Source organism: Salvia miltiorrhiza, chromosome 5 (genome assembly GCF_028751815.1).
Source record: "Salvia miltiorrhiza cultivar Shanhuang (shh) chromosome 5, IMPLAD_Smil_shh, whole genome shotgun sequence".
In the NCBI taxonomy this organism is placed as follows: domain Eukaryota; kingdom Viridiplantae; phylum Streptophyta; class Magnoliopsida; order Lamiales; family Lamiaceae; genus Salvia; species Salvia miltiorrhiza.
Window position 1 is genome coordinate 24,137,705 of NC_080391.1, and position 14,867 is coordinate 24,152,571.

The 14,867-nt window shown below is 32.7% G+C and overlaps 2 protein-coding genes and 1 pseudogene across 3 annotated transcripts; 1 reads left to right on the forward strand and 2 right to left on the reverse strand.

Annotated features, from left to right (window-relative positions):
* The first annotated feature begins 779 nt into the window (after positions 1-779).
* Positions 780-4,156, forward strand: LOC131025688 (probable pectinesterase 29; annotated as a pseudogene).
* Positions 4,157-6,454: 2,298 nt separating this feature from the next.
* On the reverse strand, positions 6,455-8,145 carry LOC131024156 (60S ribosomal protein L13a-4-like). The gene is made up of 4 exons (XM_057953657.1): positions 7,748-8,145; positions 7,254-7,370; positions 7,075-7,162; positions 6,455-6,731 (listed from the first exon to the last, which is right to left on the reverse strand). The coding sequence occupies exons 1-4, from the start codon at positions 8,017-8,019 to the stop codon at positions 6,588-6,590; spliced, it is 621 nt and encodes a 206-aa protein (XP_057809640.1). The 5' UTR covers positions 8,020-8,145; the 3' UTR covers positions 6,455-6,587.
* Positions 8,146-8,942: 797 nt separating this feature from the next.
* Positions 8,943-11,067, reverse strand: LOC131024157 (UDP-glycosyltransferase 87A1-like). Of its 2 annotated transcripts, none has more exons than XM_057953659.1 (2): positions 10,315-11,067; positions 8,943-9,876 (listed from the first exon to the last, which is right to left on the reverse strand). In XM_057953659.1, the coding sequence occupies exons 1-2, from the start codon at positions 10,796-10,798 to the stop codon at positions 9,014-9,016; spliced, it is 1,347 nt and encodes a 448-aa protein (XP_057809642.1). In that variant the 5' UTR covers positions 10,799-11,067; the 3' UTR covers positions 8,943-9,013. The 2 variants fall into 2 exon arrangements, with proteins under 2 accessions (XP_057809642.1, XP_057809641.1); XM_057953658.1 differs by having other exon boundaries at positions 8,943-9,885.
* Positions 11,068-14,867: the final 3,800 nt, after the last annotated feature.

A 14,867-nucleotide genomic window follows, 5' to 3' on the forward strand; every position in this document is an offset into this window, starting at 1 on the left:
ATCCCACTAGAATAAGCTCATTTTCTATTTTAAGTAAAAAAATATATATATATTTAATCAGTGTGGACTACACCATTAATTATTCTCCTAAAAAGTAAGTTAATTTATCAATCTTCGTGCCTAAAGGAAATGAGCCTGTTAGAATGGGACGGATGGAGTAATAGATAGTAGTATTCGTTTATATAGTTGCAATATATATCATTTGTATATATAGACTATAATAATAATATATTACTATATAATAATATATATAGTACTTTGAGAAGATATTATAACAATAATATTCAGTGGAGTAATATTATATCAATAAATATAATATTAATTCGCAAAAACGAATTTGAGTGGGACAATTCTGCCTTTCTATTTTTGCTACTACTTTTTTATTACATACATACAAATCACAAGAACTTCTCCAGAACTCCAAAATTGAAGAAGAAGAAAAAAAATCTTGAAAAATATAGTTGAAATTATAAACCGATTCATTTGTTCTTATTTACTAGTTGAACCAATTTCTTCATCGGATTACTAAACTAACCCAATATTCAGTAAAATCCGGTGGCCAATTTAGCCGCTCTAACCAATTTGCTCAGTTAATCAAAATTGTTGTAATCAATCTACAGTGTAAAGGTAAAGACGCCGCCACATCTATATGTTTTCCCCAAAAACTCCATTTTCATTACTTTTATTGCAAAAAAAAAAAAAAAATGTACGTTAATAACTCAAAAATGTCATTATTGATATGCAGTTTGATTGCTTTATTCTTAGCATTTGAAGCAAGCATGGCGCCGCCACTCGATAATCGGAAAATCAAAGTGAAGTGTACAACAACGATTTTTGTGGATCAATCGGGTGGAGGCAACTTCAAGAGCATCCAATCAGCAATCGAAACCGTCCCTAAAAACAATCGCAACTGGATTTGCATACTCGTCAAGCAAGGCGTATACAGGTATATATATATATTCCATTTTTGATTTTGCACATGGCGTATAAAGAGATTAATTCAATCCGATATGTAGGGAGAGAATCTACATCCCTCGCGAAAGGGCTTTCATATACCTCGCCGGAGATGGACCCAAGAGAACCTACGTCGTATCGGACGGCCTTGATCCGATTGATCAAACTGCTACTCTCATTACTCAAGCTGACAACATTATTGCTGAGGGCATAAGCTTCAACGTAAGCAAACCCTAAACATTTATGTTTTTAAGAGAAAATAAGAACTAACGTATCTCCATTAGCCAAGCTGGGAGATTTGTAGCTCAAACAAACGAACTTAAAAGAAAATTGCGGTTATTAGGTGATCTGTAAGAAATTTGTTTTGAGCAGAATTCTTACAACTCTCCCCCGATTGGAACGCATCCGAGGAGACCGGCAGTAGCAGCGAAGATAGAAGGAGACAAAAATGCGTTTTATGAATGCGGATTCTTCGGACTGCAAGATACGTTGTGGGATGAGAGCGGGAGGCATTACTTCAAGCTTTGTACCATTGAAGGAGCTGTTGATTTCATCTTTGGTTCTGCCCAATCTATTTATGAGGTAATAATTAACTAACCAACGTTTATTTTTCATGCATGTCATTAAATATTTATATGCTCATCATTAGAATATCTTCAATCCCATCTTTTATTAAGATATGAATTAAATAAAGTTAGCTAAACTAATAGAAATTATCAAGGATTTTGATATATCTCAAAATTTTAATCTATATCTTTGTAGACAATGAATTATCATATACTCCTTGTGTTTATTTATTTAGGGCAATTCTCAAAATTAAACGTCCCTTAAGGGGTCGTTTACTTTTGAAGGATTAGCCATTGATAAATAAAAATAGTAATTTTAATCTCTTGTTGACTTTGATGGATTGAAACACTAGGACATTCCAATGTCCTTGACTACTTCTATTGTGCTTGATTCTTATCCCATTGAAATGATGGAATTGGAGAAATCCTACTCTTGTGGATAAAAATATTCAATCATGTATCTTATCAATCATCTAAAGTAAGCGTCCTCTAATACTATAATACTATAATAATTATAACTTTCTTTTCAAATTTTTTTTGGGGATTATTAATCTTGGTGGATAAATGGAGTTTAATTGTTTGTATTTTATTGAGACAAAAAACTTGTGTATCTTCAAATGTACATTACATTATCCTATTTAGAATTTATTAATCCACAATTGAAATTTATTAGGACGGATGCATCATATATGCATCTATATATTGTTTTAATTTGCTTCCATTGAATTGTAAAAGATAAGATCTAAATGTCTCGAAACTTTCTATATGTCTGGGTTCCATTATTTGGTAATTCGTCCCAGTCTCATTATTAAATTTTACTGTCTTTCATTTTAGTTTAATTTTACAATATTAAAGTAGAGCTCGTTCATTAGTAGTATATAAATATGAGGTAGTCTTGAGTGCAAAAAAAAGGGTCAATTTTTATCATTTTGGGATATTCATAAAAATTAGTTCCTTTTCATTTTTAATTAGACAATACCCCAAAACTTATTATTCTCAATACATTTTACTATTTCTACCATACGGTGGTACTCTTTCTCCACTCAAAAAATTCTAATTAATAAAATTTCTTTTAATCTTTCTCCACTCAAAAATGCACTTAACTTTTTTTATTATTATTAAAACTCGTGTCGCCCCCTTCAAAAACTATTTTTTGTCGACTGAGGAGTAATATTTTTCAAATAATAAATATTATAAATATATTAAATTTAATAATACACACGATTTAAATATATATATAAGAAACGTTTGGACAGTTTCTTTTTCATTTTATTTTGATGAGAATTGGCACAATTATTTAATGGTATATATATGTATGGGTGTAGAAATGTGTGATATCAGTGGTAGGAGATACTCTAAACGGAGGTGTAGGATACATCACAGCTCAAGGAAGAGATGATCCAAAGAAAACAAACGGATACATATTCAAACATAGCAATATAAATGGAAAAGGAAAAACATATCTGGGAAGGCCATGGAGAAAATATGCCAGAGTTGTTTTCTATCAGACATCATTGTTCCTCAAGGATGGGATGCTGCTGCCAACGCCGGCGGCCAAGAGTATATCATTTTCAATTTCTATCAACTAATTTTGAAGAAATGATTAATAAGAATTAACAAAGATTGTTTAATTAATCAACTATATAAATAATTTCTACGGCTGAGATGCATGCAATGCAATGGTGTAGGGGGCTTTTGACGTTCTTAGAGATGGAGTGTTTGGGGAAAGGCGCCGACACATCAGGAAGAGTGAAATGGGCAAACAGGATGCTGAGCCCTAAAGAGCTGCAGCAGTTAATCAGCAATTCAGAGACGGATCTAGAGCCCGGGCACACTCGGCGGTCGCCCGGTCAAATTTATTTTTTTATTACCTATATATATATATTGATGAATTAGCTATATATATAATATATATATACGTATTATATATATATATATATATATATATATAAATATGTAATTTTTAAATTCTCAAATACACGGCCCACTCACTCCACCACTTTCATTTGACTTTCCTTTAATTAAATCTATCAATACTAAAAATTGGCACTATTCACAATTCACACTACAGAAGAAAGAAACGAAAAGTTCATCTAAAAAGTAAAAAGGAGAAGAAGCAAAAAATTGAAAGGCGCGCGAAAGCATAATTTGGGTTTTCATTCTTCTTCACAAAATCCAACATTGAATTGTTTAATATTGATGATATTTGCAAGCTAGTTGAGAAGTACTATCCGGCTGATTTTTCAAGTCAAGATAAGCTGCATCTTAAGTATCAACTCGAACTTTATGAGCTTGACATTCGAAAAAGTGCACACTTTCAACATGTTGAGACACTTCCTGAATTATGTCAACTATTATCAAAGACAGGCAAGTCAGCCATTTACTATCTTGTTGACAGGTTGATTAGACTTATTTTGACTCTTCCGGTTTCAACGGCAACATCAGAACGTGCATTCTCCGCCATGAAAATTGTGAAGACAAGGTTGCGGAATAAAATGGAAGATGACTTCTTGTCTAGTTCTCTGATAATGTTTATCGAGAGAGAAATTGCTCAGAGCTTTGATGTTGACTCAATTATAGATGAGTTTGATCTCATGAAAACTCGTAGATCGCAACTTAAAATTGGTTGCAAGTGAATCTGTAGTTTTATTATTTATTTTGTATAGTTATATAGCTTTTAAGATACTTTTATAAATGAAGTTATATATCTTTTTATATTTGATTGTGTAATTTCAAATAATTATTTCAAGACTCGGTCTATTTTCTTTACTAAAAATTCATTAGAATCATCCGATGAAATCTCGCCCGGTCCTAATTAAATTCTTAGATCCGTCCCTGATCAGCATCAAATACATTAACAGTGATGGTTGGCTTACACCAGACATGCTCAAAGACATGAACGTCTCAACCTTCAATAATTGATTCACAACTATTATTCATGTTTTTCCTTTTTCCTTACAGAAAACAAAAAACCTTGTCTTTTCTCTCTTTAATTTTCAATTATACATCAAATCTATACTTCTATATATATCTTGCATATCGATTTTCCCAAGGTATTATGGGATATCTTGATTGATTTCAGATATGGATATTTTTCGCAAATTAATATCGAATTGCTAGGTTAATATATAGTTATTGTGTTTGATTTAATTTTTAATTGATTTTTCAAGAAATAGAAACCACTGATGGTGGTAAGACCATAAATAACTGCAACCATCCCAACTATCCAATCATCCGATCTATTTAATATTTAATAATATCTCTCTCTTTCACGTCATCAATATTCATCTCAACCCAACTGCGTCTATTTTAAATGATTTATTCACAATATATATATATATATATATATATATATATAATTATTTTATTTTAAGTTTTAAACATAAAAAATTATTTTTATTAAAAATAATACTCCCTCCGTCCCAGCCAAGATGATACATTTCTTTTCGGCATGAGATTTAAGAAGTTGTAGATTAGTGTTTTAAGTGTGTAGTATAACATTGATAAAGTAGGAGAGAAAAGTTAATAAGGGAGTGATTAATTAGTTGTAATTTTGTAATTAAAATTCCTTATTTTTTTTCCATATTTAGAAATGTAGCATATTCGTTGGGACGGCCCAAAAAAGAATATGTAGCATCTTCGTTGGGACGGAGGGAGTATATAAAATTATGATTATAACAAGAAATTGTAAAAATTCCAAAAAGTAAAATTGAGCAATAACTAGGAAATTAAAAGGTAATACGAAAATTATGCAGACTATATTAATAACATAAATTGCAAAGTGACACATGTGATGTGTGTTATAGAGGGAAAAAATAAAAATTTATATATATGTAAATTTAATTTTATATATATATATAAATGTTAAAATTTTATTATAATATCTAAATTAAATTTATACAATCAATCAAAACCAATTAAAAAATGACGCATGGCTTTCCTTTTGAATAAAGAAGAAAGAGACCAAGTGATCTCATTTGGTTTGAAATAGCCAATTAAAAAATTAGGCTTCTATATTTGTAATGGTATTTTTTTTTTTAATATCTCTTTTCAATGTGACGCAATCAATCAAATTAAAATGGGCTTAGCTGATTGATGGATATTTGATTAAAGGAGTGTTTGATAGATTAGTTATGATAATATAAGATATAGGATATTTGATAAGGAAGTACTTGAGCAGTATTTTTTTTGAATTGTCCCACGAAATTTAAAAAATTTTCTTATATGACAATTTTTTTTCTTAATTCACTTTTTCACTTACCAAACTTAATACACAAAATAATAAGTTAATAACTCCTTAAAACTTGTGTAAAAAAAAATTATTCAAATTTTGCAGGAAAGGAGTATAATATGAAACATTTTAAATCATTGTTAATCGTAGGGTTTGGTTTGTGACAAGCTAAGATTTTTCGCGGGCCTTCCAATTTGATACTAAACGACCTGATAAGGTCAGATAGCTTTTCTATCTAGCTCATATCAAGCCTACTAAATAAGGCGCAAGTGTTGCAAAGTTAAATAATTTACAATACAATATTTTCTCTTATCTACGTAAAGCTATCACAAAACACAACATTAAAAATATGCAACCTTTTGAAAGTCTCAAACAATCTCTAATTTTCACTTATAACTATTATGGCAAATTAAGATCAAAATCTTATCATTAATATAAATAACTTTTTGAACAAATATTATATTAGAGATCATATCAATTTATTAATTATTTAATAAATTAACTTTGACGAATCATTTCTCCACAATATACACAAATTTATTAAAAGATGTGTCCTCCAAACCATACCACATTAGAGGATGAAGAGAGTACCAAATTTAATACTATGAAATAATACCTTAACAATTATTATCATACTTAAGTAGGAACATCAAATACAAAAAAAAAAGTGGCGGGGCTGCAAAATGCAACGAACCAAATCAAGTGATGAATAAAGTTCCAATTTAATTTGACTTGATAAAAGCAAAATACTCCTGGAGATGAACCACTAATAGAAATAAATCCAAAATGCAAATCATTAACCCTCAAAATTGTCACGCCAAAGAACAACACTAACATTAATATTTGATCGGAGCAATAACGTCAAGTTGGGAACCAAGCTTCTCTTGCGCAATCTTTTCAGCTTTAACCCTCAATTTAATCAACTGCTTCTTCCTCTCATATGTTGCCTGAGCTCTGTCTTTCCTCTTCTTCTCCAACTCCTATGATACATCGGAACACGGTAAATGAGAGAATAGCTTATACCAGAAATAAATATGTGAATCACAACGCCAGCTTTGACAAAACAGAGTAGTTAATAATGTAGCAGAGTGTAAAACCATGTTATAACTGGTTCCAATGGAACAAATTAAAAGTTAGAAATTAAAGTCACAAAATATACAACCATGAGAAAAACACATCCTCTCCCAACAGTTACACATACACTAAGCATCATGTCAACATTTAATATCCTTTGAACACTATGTAGGCAATAATACAAATGTCAATGTATTTTTACATTATCACATTACTCCACAATATAATCAAAATAACATTTGAACTTACCCTGATAGTATCATAGTGGTTCCATCCCACTTCCGATGACAGTCGTCCCAATAGGCAATACTTGTGCCCAGCTTGGAGCCTCAAAACCCTGCTCTCGAAATAGGAAACAATATTAAATACAAAAAACATAGAACAAAATTATAACACTAAGTCATTTGATCAATCACAAACTCACTCACTTGAGAGCATCTGGAATAACCATCCTCTTTATCTTATCATACGGTGGAGGTACACCCTCATAAACCTTAAGACGAGCAAGAGCAGCTTCTCCTCTCTTAGTCTTGTGAGGAATCATACTGTGATAATAAATAACTAAAATGAGCACAACCTCAAGATTACCATGCCAAAGATTCCAAATGCATAAATATACAAAACAAATAGAATGCTAATGTCTAAGAGTAAAAAATTAACGATAAACACAACATGGTTAAGAAGTCACATTGGAAACTCGATGAACTAAACGATGGATCATGTCTTACATTCATCTGTCAAACTACAGTTAAAATTGTATGGCACATGACAAAATGTCCTGAACATTTCTAAAATTGAAAAGAAAACTGAACTAAAAATTGTTGCTTTAGGTCTATAGAGCATTTAATTGATATGTCCAACTCGGATTCAAACAGTTGAAACATCAAACATGTAGATTATTATTAAAAAAGAAAAATCGTACCCACGAATAGTCCTCCAGAGAATCTTCGAAGGAGCGCGGAAGTGGATGGGGCCATGAGAGGGCTTGGTGTTCATACGCTTGCGGAGGAAGCGCAGGTACTTCATTTTCTGCCGAACGAGGCCGCCGGAGAGGCAGATTTCCTCGCAGCGGACGACGACGACCTTCTGCCCGTTCAGGAGTTCCTTCGCCAAAATGGAGGCGAGGCGGCCGAGCATGTGGTTCCTGGCGTCCACCACCACCCTCTTCGCGCAGATCCCTGAACCCGACACCATTTTTCCCTCTCTGAATTGCGAGCTCTGTCTGTGGAAGAGGCGGATGAAATGGGGGATGATGGATGGGGAGATTAGGGTTATGGGGTGTGCGGTATTTGTATGTAGTTTGGTTTAGTTTGTATGGCTTCGATATTGGGCTTTATAATTTTGGGCCCAATTTGTACTGGCTTTTGCGTTTTTGTTGAGCTTTATAAGTTTTGGGCCCAATTTGTACTGGCTTTTGCGTTTTTGTTGAGCTTTATAAGTTTTGGGCCCAATTTGTATGGGTTTTGTGTTTTTGTTGCTTTCATTTTTTTGGAACATTGAAAGTAAAAAAGCAGAATGCTTAATTTTCTGGATTTTGCACTGGATCTCAAGTGATTTACTATAGATATTCTGATTACTTCATTCATAATCTTACAATCTACATATGAAAATATTTTAACTATTTACGGTGAATATAAATGAGAGGTTAAAGTCGTTCCTAATTCAAAATATAGTTTTTATACTTTTAATATGTTTACAAATTTATCATCATGATTAAATATGTATTTATATCCTTTCATAGTTGAGGTCTTGTGATTTTGGAGAATTTGGTAGTCTATGTGTAACGTGTCTCATATTTCAGATTGCGACTAAAGCAGGGGTCTTTCTTATGTTTTTATTTGGAGACTTTGATCGATTATCATAAACGATGAAATACGAATTATGAACTCAATGGGGGAGAATGATGCATTTCTTTTATTGTTGCTATTACATGTATTAGCTTAAAAAACAAAAACAGAAAATTATATTATTTTTCTTGTTTATGTTGGTGTAATTATTCCTGCTTCACGTTAAGCAAATTTTTCATTTGATTTTTCAATTGATACAATTGTGAGAAACATTTTCCATCCATAGCGTAGAGCATGCACTTAACCACTAAAATGCAGAGGAAACAAGAGTAACTTCAATCATGAATACATACAAGAAAACGTTTCCCAGTTTTGCAAGACCACAAATACAGTCAGAAAAACTAAGTTGAACATCCAGAAATGTCTTTAATGAAAGCCATAAGATCCTTATGAGAAGATCCCCCCACACCACTTGCACTCTTACAAATCTGCTGGATCTCCTTGGCCCTTCTTCTTCTCTCCTTGGCCTCCTCGCTCTCCGATTCCATAACCCTCAACACAAGCTCACCAATCTCATCCCCTCTCACCAAACTATCATCCTCCTTCTTCACTCTCATTCCAAACCCCCACTCTTCCACCACCATCTTACTATTAGTAACTTGATCCCAAAATATTGGGAATGTCAGCATGGGAAGGCCTGCAAACGCGCCTTCTTTAGTCGAGTTCCATCCACAATGCGACCAGAAACCCCCTACAGAGGGGTGTGACAGCACCTTCAACTGATCACACCAAGGGACTACTAGCCCTCTACCCCCACACTTCTCTTCAAGGCCATCCTCCTCCCCCCGCCCCACCCACAAGAAACGAACCCCACTACGACCCACCCCAGCAACGATCTCCTCAAATTGAGCTTTTGAAACTGAGAGGAAGCTACCTTGTGAGATGTAAAGAACAGAATCCTTAGACTGAGCATCCAGCCATTTGAGGTAGTATGGCCTCTCATCAGTCGTGGAACTCAAGGTAGGTATGGCAAGGCCTAATGTGTAGATTTTGGTCGGAATTTTTTGTCTTAAAGCATCAATAACTTGGGATTCTAGCTCATAAAGGGAAGTGAAGAGAAGATATTGAGCTTTTGGTGCTGATTGAATTGCTTGTAAAGCTTGAGGAAAAACTTCATTGCCTTTGCCATGGATTGGAGTTGGAAGATCTGTGACTCTTATTGGGGGAACTCCAGGAATGTAGTCTACTAAGTTTTCCTCTCCTTCTTCATCATCTGCAAATTTCATGTTAATCTTTAATTAAGCAATAATTATTATGAGGCAGTCCAGTACGTACATTTGAAAGCACAGTACATCTATATCCTAATTAAACTTTAATTCTGATTAATTAATAAATTCTATAAATCCTAATTAATTGGATTTAATTTGAATTATTATATCATTTAACTTTTAGTTTCTTATGCCAACACCCCTAGGCCATCAGGCCATGTATATAGAATGACAATGTAAATATAAATGTCTATAAAGTATATAGCTTAGCTAGGGAAAATAATTAATTCCAATATTGACATGTTATCTTCTAAAGAGATAAAAAATGAGAGGACAACGTAATTCATAAAAATATTATTCTACAGTAGTCCCTACAGAAAATTTAACTGGAAAAAAAAAATGAAGCACAAAATGAGATACGAATAAAAGAAAACCTGCAATATTGGAAGGGGAATGGCGGTGTTGGAAGATGAGGTGAGAGTGGTAGAAGATGGAGAAGACGGTGGCTGACATGGTATAAAAGGAAGCAACCGGAATATTCCGGCGACCACCGACTGCCACCGCCCAGGTTAAGTAGGTGTCGTATATAATGAGGGTGGGCTTCGGCGGAGGAAGGCGGTCCAGGAGCTGCTCCACCGGCGCCTCCAATCTTGTGAGAACGGCGTCCATGAAGCCGGGGAAGTCGTTGCCTCGGCCTATCTCGGAGGGAATGACGTTAGGTACTGTGTGGAATCTGAAGTTAGGGGTTGGCGGCGTGGCGGCGAGGAGGCCGAGCCACTCCTCTGTGACGATGAAGGAAACGCTGATTTCGGGGCGGGAGTCGAGTATGACGCGGCAGAGGTTGAGCATAGGATTGATGTGGCCTCTGCCGGGGTACGGCAACGCTACGATGTGGCAGCCGCAATTCCCTCCGGCCATATTTCTGCGGCGGAGATGCTCAGTCACAGCTGTTGGTCGAGGGAGACGAGCTGCGTAGGATTATGATACTCCCTCGGTCCACAAAAAAAACTTTTTAGGAGGGAGTGACACGCGTTTTAAGAAAAATATTGTTAGGTGTATTGATAGTGAAGAAAAAGTTGTTGAATGTATTGAGAGTGATGAAAATGTGTTATAATTAATATTGGAAAATGTGAAAAAGTGAAAGTAAGAGTAATTATAAGTGGTGGGGTATTGTCCAAAAATCGGTAGGAAAATTTTTTGTGGACGTCCCAAAAACGAAGATAGAAAGTTCTTTCACGGACGAAGAGAGTATGTGAAAATTAGAGAATATTTAGGAACTTAATATTTGTCCTTCCATCTAATTAAAAGTACAAATTTTGGTCATTTTTGCAATTTCGAATTATATTGCTCTTAATTTAGGTGGATCAAATCGGGTTGGGTACGCAGGTTCGGGTGGTACTTTTGGCACTAATGTTATAATTTGTGCTAAAAGTATCAACATAAATCAAAACAAAAAAATACCAAGTAATTTGGTACTTTTGACACTAATATTATGTCAAAAGTACCAAATTACTTGGTATATATATATTTTTTTTTGCTTTCTATTGGTACTTTTGACACTAATATTCTTATTTATGCCAAAAGTACCAAATTACTTAGGGTTTTTTTTTTTGGGTACTATTGGTACCAATATTTTTATTTGTGCCAAAAGTGCCAAATTACTTAGTAGTATTTTTTTTGTTTTGCTTTCTGTTGATACTTTTGGCACAAATTATAACATTAGTGTCAAAAGTACTACCCGAACCCGCGTGTGTCCAACCTGATTCAGTCCATCCAAATTAAGGGCAATACAGTTCAAAATTACAAAAAACAAAACAAAAAAAGCCAAAATTTATATTTTTAAGATGAGAGGGTCAAATATTGAGTTTCATTGCTCAATATGATTATCTCAAAAGTTAGCTCTAAAAATTATTCATGTCATTCCAATATTAAGTTATTATGTCAATCTATCCATTCTAACTTACTAAGAACAAATAGTATCCATAAAAAAAATAGAAATATTGACTTTTTTGTTTTGAATAAATATACCAACATATTTTTAATAATTTAAAAAAAAATTCAAAAATTAGTCCACGTGACTACACATTCACATGAATTTTAAAGATAAAAACCTACAAAAATTGTGTACAATGAATTAATTGCCTTAATTTTGAAACGACAGCTTGTTGTTGGTCTTCCCACACCAGCAAGTGGGAATCCTTTGTTAGATGATGCGCCAATTTAATATTCCCTTTCCAACAGCTAAAGATTCGGAAGCAGAAGATGATGATTGGGTCTTTGCTTAGGGTCGGCCCTAGGCGAAAAGGAAAAAAAAAGGGCCCCCTCAAAAATGAAGCTTGAAGAATTTGTAGCAAACTTGAGATAGCCATACAATTGTAACATTAACTACAAAGTGCAATAAACTAGAAAACTATGGTCAAATAATGATAGAAATAATTTAGATCTTCTAGCATTTTGAGAAGCAAAATTATTGATAATTTTTTCAAGATCGAACTAGTCTAATACCTCATGTTCAATGCTGAAATGATTTTATTGAAAAAAAAGAGAAAAAGAAAACACCTAAGAAAAAAAAAACATAAGAAAAAAATGCAGTGAATGCACAGAGAAGCAAAATAAAGGGTCGAGCCTCATTAAAACCTTATAAGCAAAAATTCAATGAGAAAAACATCGTGTAAAGGAAAAGAGAGATTACGGTAGATTAGAATAAGAGAGATTATGGTAGATTGGAGAATGAGAAGAGAGAGAGTAGCTTAGCAGAGTACAAAAGCGAGAATCAGAGAGAAAGAGAAAGACGTTAGTTTTTATTTATTTTTTTATAAATACGTTAGATTAATGCTGAAGTGAGAAGAAAATTAAGATAATTTTTTTATTAATATTAGGGATAATATTATTAAGCTTTACATTTTTGGGCTCCAAAATTTAGGGGTCCTAGGCCCTTGCCCTTTTTGCCTAATGGAAGGGCCGGCCCTGTCTTTGCTTTCAATGACGGAGATATGTTGTTAGTCGATTTGTGTACGTTCTATGAGCAACGCGTTTCAAACAAAGCTATTTTACATTGTTTCATTCTCAGTTAGATGGAACTACTTGATTTCATTTGTACATAGATTTCATCGTAATTGATAATTGAAACTTTTGAGTTTTTTTCATTTGTCTCTATACTTGATTTGATCTTGATGGATAATGGATTTCTTTTAATTTTTTAAAGCGTATTGTTAATTTATTAAAACACTCAGTGTTTAATATTTAAATTAATTTGCATTTTTTATTAATCATGCATGTGCCAAGTAATGTTACAATATAATCTATAGGTGATTGCATTATAGAGAACTAATTTTGTTCCTGTATGATACGCGATGATAGTTATTTAATTAAATGATTAGAAAATATAAGTAATTTATATTATTTGAAGTTGAATATCTTTTTATATTATACAATTATAGTAAAATTAGTAATTTTATAATAAAAAATATAAAATTCTTAAATTTTTTAAGTTATATAAAATATATCTCACCAATACTAAGGGTTCAAATAAAGATGATTTCTATAGATATATGCGAGTCAAATCAATGACCAATATCTCAACAATATCAATAATCATTATTAGCTAGTTAAAATGTCTATCAAAATATTTATATATTTTTTATTTCAGGATTCTACATATAGTAAGATTTTCTAGAAATTTTTTTATGCATGTTAGAAAGATTTTCTAGACTTTTTACTTTTTGATGCATATTATACAATTCAAACTTTTGTCAAATACTTAATTTGTTCCAATTATATAGGCTAATTGAATTTTGCACAAGGATTAAGAAAATCTTTGAAAAAGAAAATTATACAAGTAACTTCCTAATATGCTCATATATATTATTTAGCGATACATTTATACTAGAGTTAATCAAAGAATTAAGCAGATATATTTGTAAATGATTTTAAAATCTATTACCTTTTATGAAAATTATCCTATATTTTGGGACATCAGAAAAATAAAAAATAAGTCTATTTAATTGAGACAGATAGAATATATTTTGTCCACACGGATGAGGACAATAGAGATGATAAGAAATTGGATGATTGTTTTGCGCACATTAAAATTTTACTTTTTGGTGTGAATTTATGGATTTTTTTTAGATAAATTTGAAACTAAAATAAATTACTCCCTCCGTCTCGTAAGAGTGTATCATAGTAGGAATGGTGCGGGTTTTAAGAAAAAAATTGGTAGCTAAAGTGTTGAGTGGAAATGAGTGGTTGTGGCTTAATTGGTTGTGGAATTATGTAGAAATGAGCAGTTGTGATTAAAAGGAGATAGTGGGACCATGTCCCAAAATGGAAGTGATACATTTTTATGAAACATATGAAAATGGAAAATGTGATACACTCTTACGGGACGGAGGGAGTACTTTTTTTACTGGAAGAATAATTTGAGGAAAATGGTAGTATAAGTTAATGTAAAAGTTTAAGATTTTTTTTAAATAGAGTAAAAGATTTATTTTAAGGTTCAATGTAGTGAAATTATTTTGAATTGATGTTTTCACTTTCTTGCTTTTTTAAAAAATAGACAATTTATGTTAATGTGTGTGAGAAAAAAAAATTGATTATCTTCATGACTTCAAATTGTAATAACGAATTTGAATTTATTCTAAATTTTTTAATGCTATTCACTTCTCCGATTTAATAGTTCGTATTTTATATTGAAAATTTATAAAGTTGGTAATAAATATAGTAAATCACTTGTCTTGATAGAGAGGTACTATGCAGATATTAAGGCAAACTATGCTGGGTGTTTTGCCCGGTTCAAGGATAACTTTGATGTCACTATACCACTCCTACGGGGGCTCACTATCACTTTCGAAGGACAACAGATATGGATATCGTTGAAGTATGAGAACCTCCCGATTTTTTGCTACGGATGTGGAACAATATGGCACCACACAAGGGTGTGCGAACTGGAGACGGAGGATGATGGCGATTGGAAACATTTTGAAGATTT

Bases quoted from the DNA above. Each gene is read 5' to 3' on its own strand.
- LOC131024156 (XM_057953657.1), bottom strand. From the start codon at position 8,019: ATGGTGTCGGGTTCAGGGATCTGCGCGAAGAGGGTGGTGGTGGACGCC. The intron at 7,163-7,253 runs GTGAGTGAGTTT...TTTCGAGAGCAG, and splicing joins GTTATTCCAGATGCTCTCAA to GGTTTTGAGGCTCCAAGCTG. The intron at 6,732-7,074 runs GTAAGTTCAAAT...GATGTATCATAG, and splicing joins ACCACTATGATACTATCAGG to GAGTTGGAGAAGAAGAGGAA.
- LOC131024157 (XM_057953658.1), bottom strand. From the start codon at position 10,798: ATGGCCGGAGGGAATTGCGGCTGCCACATCGTAGCGTTGCCGTACCCC. The intron at 9,886-10,314 runs GTTTTCTTTTAT...TGAAATTTGCAG, and splicing joins TTCCCCTTCCAATATTGCAG to ATGATGAAGAAGGAGAGGAA.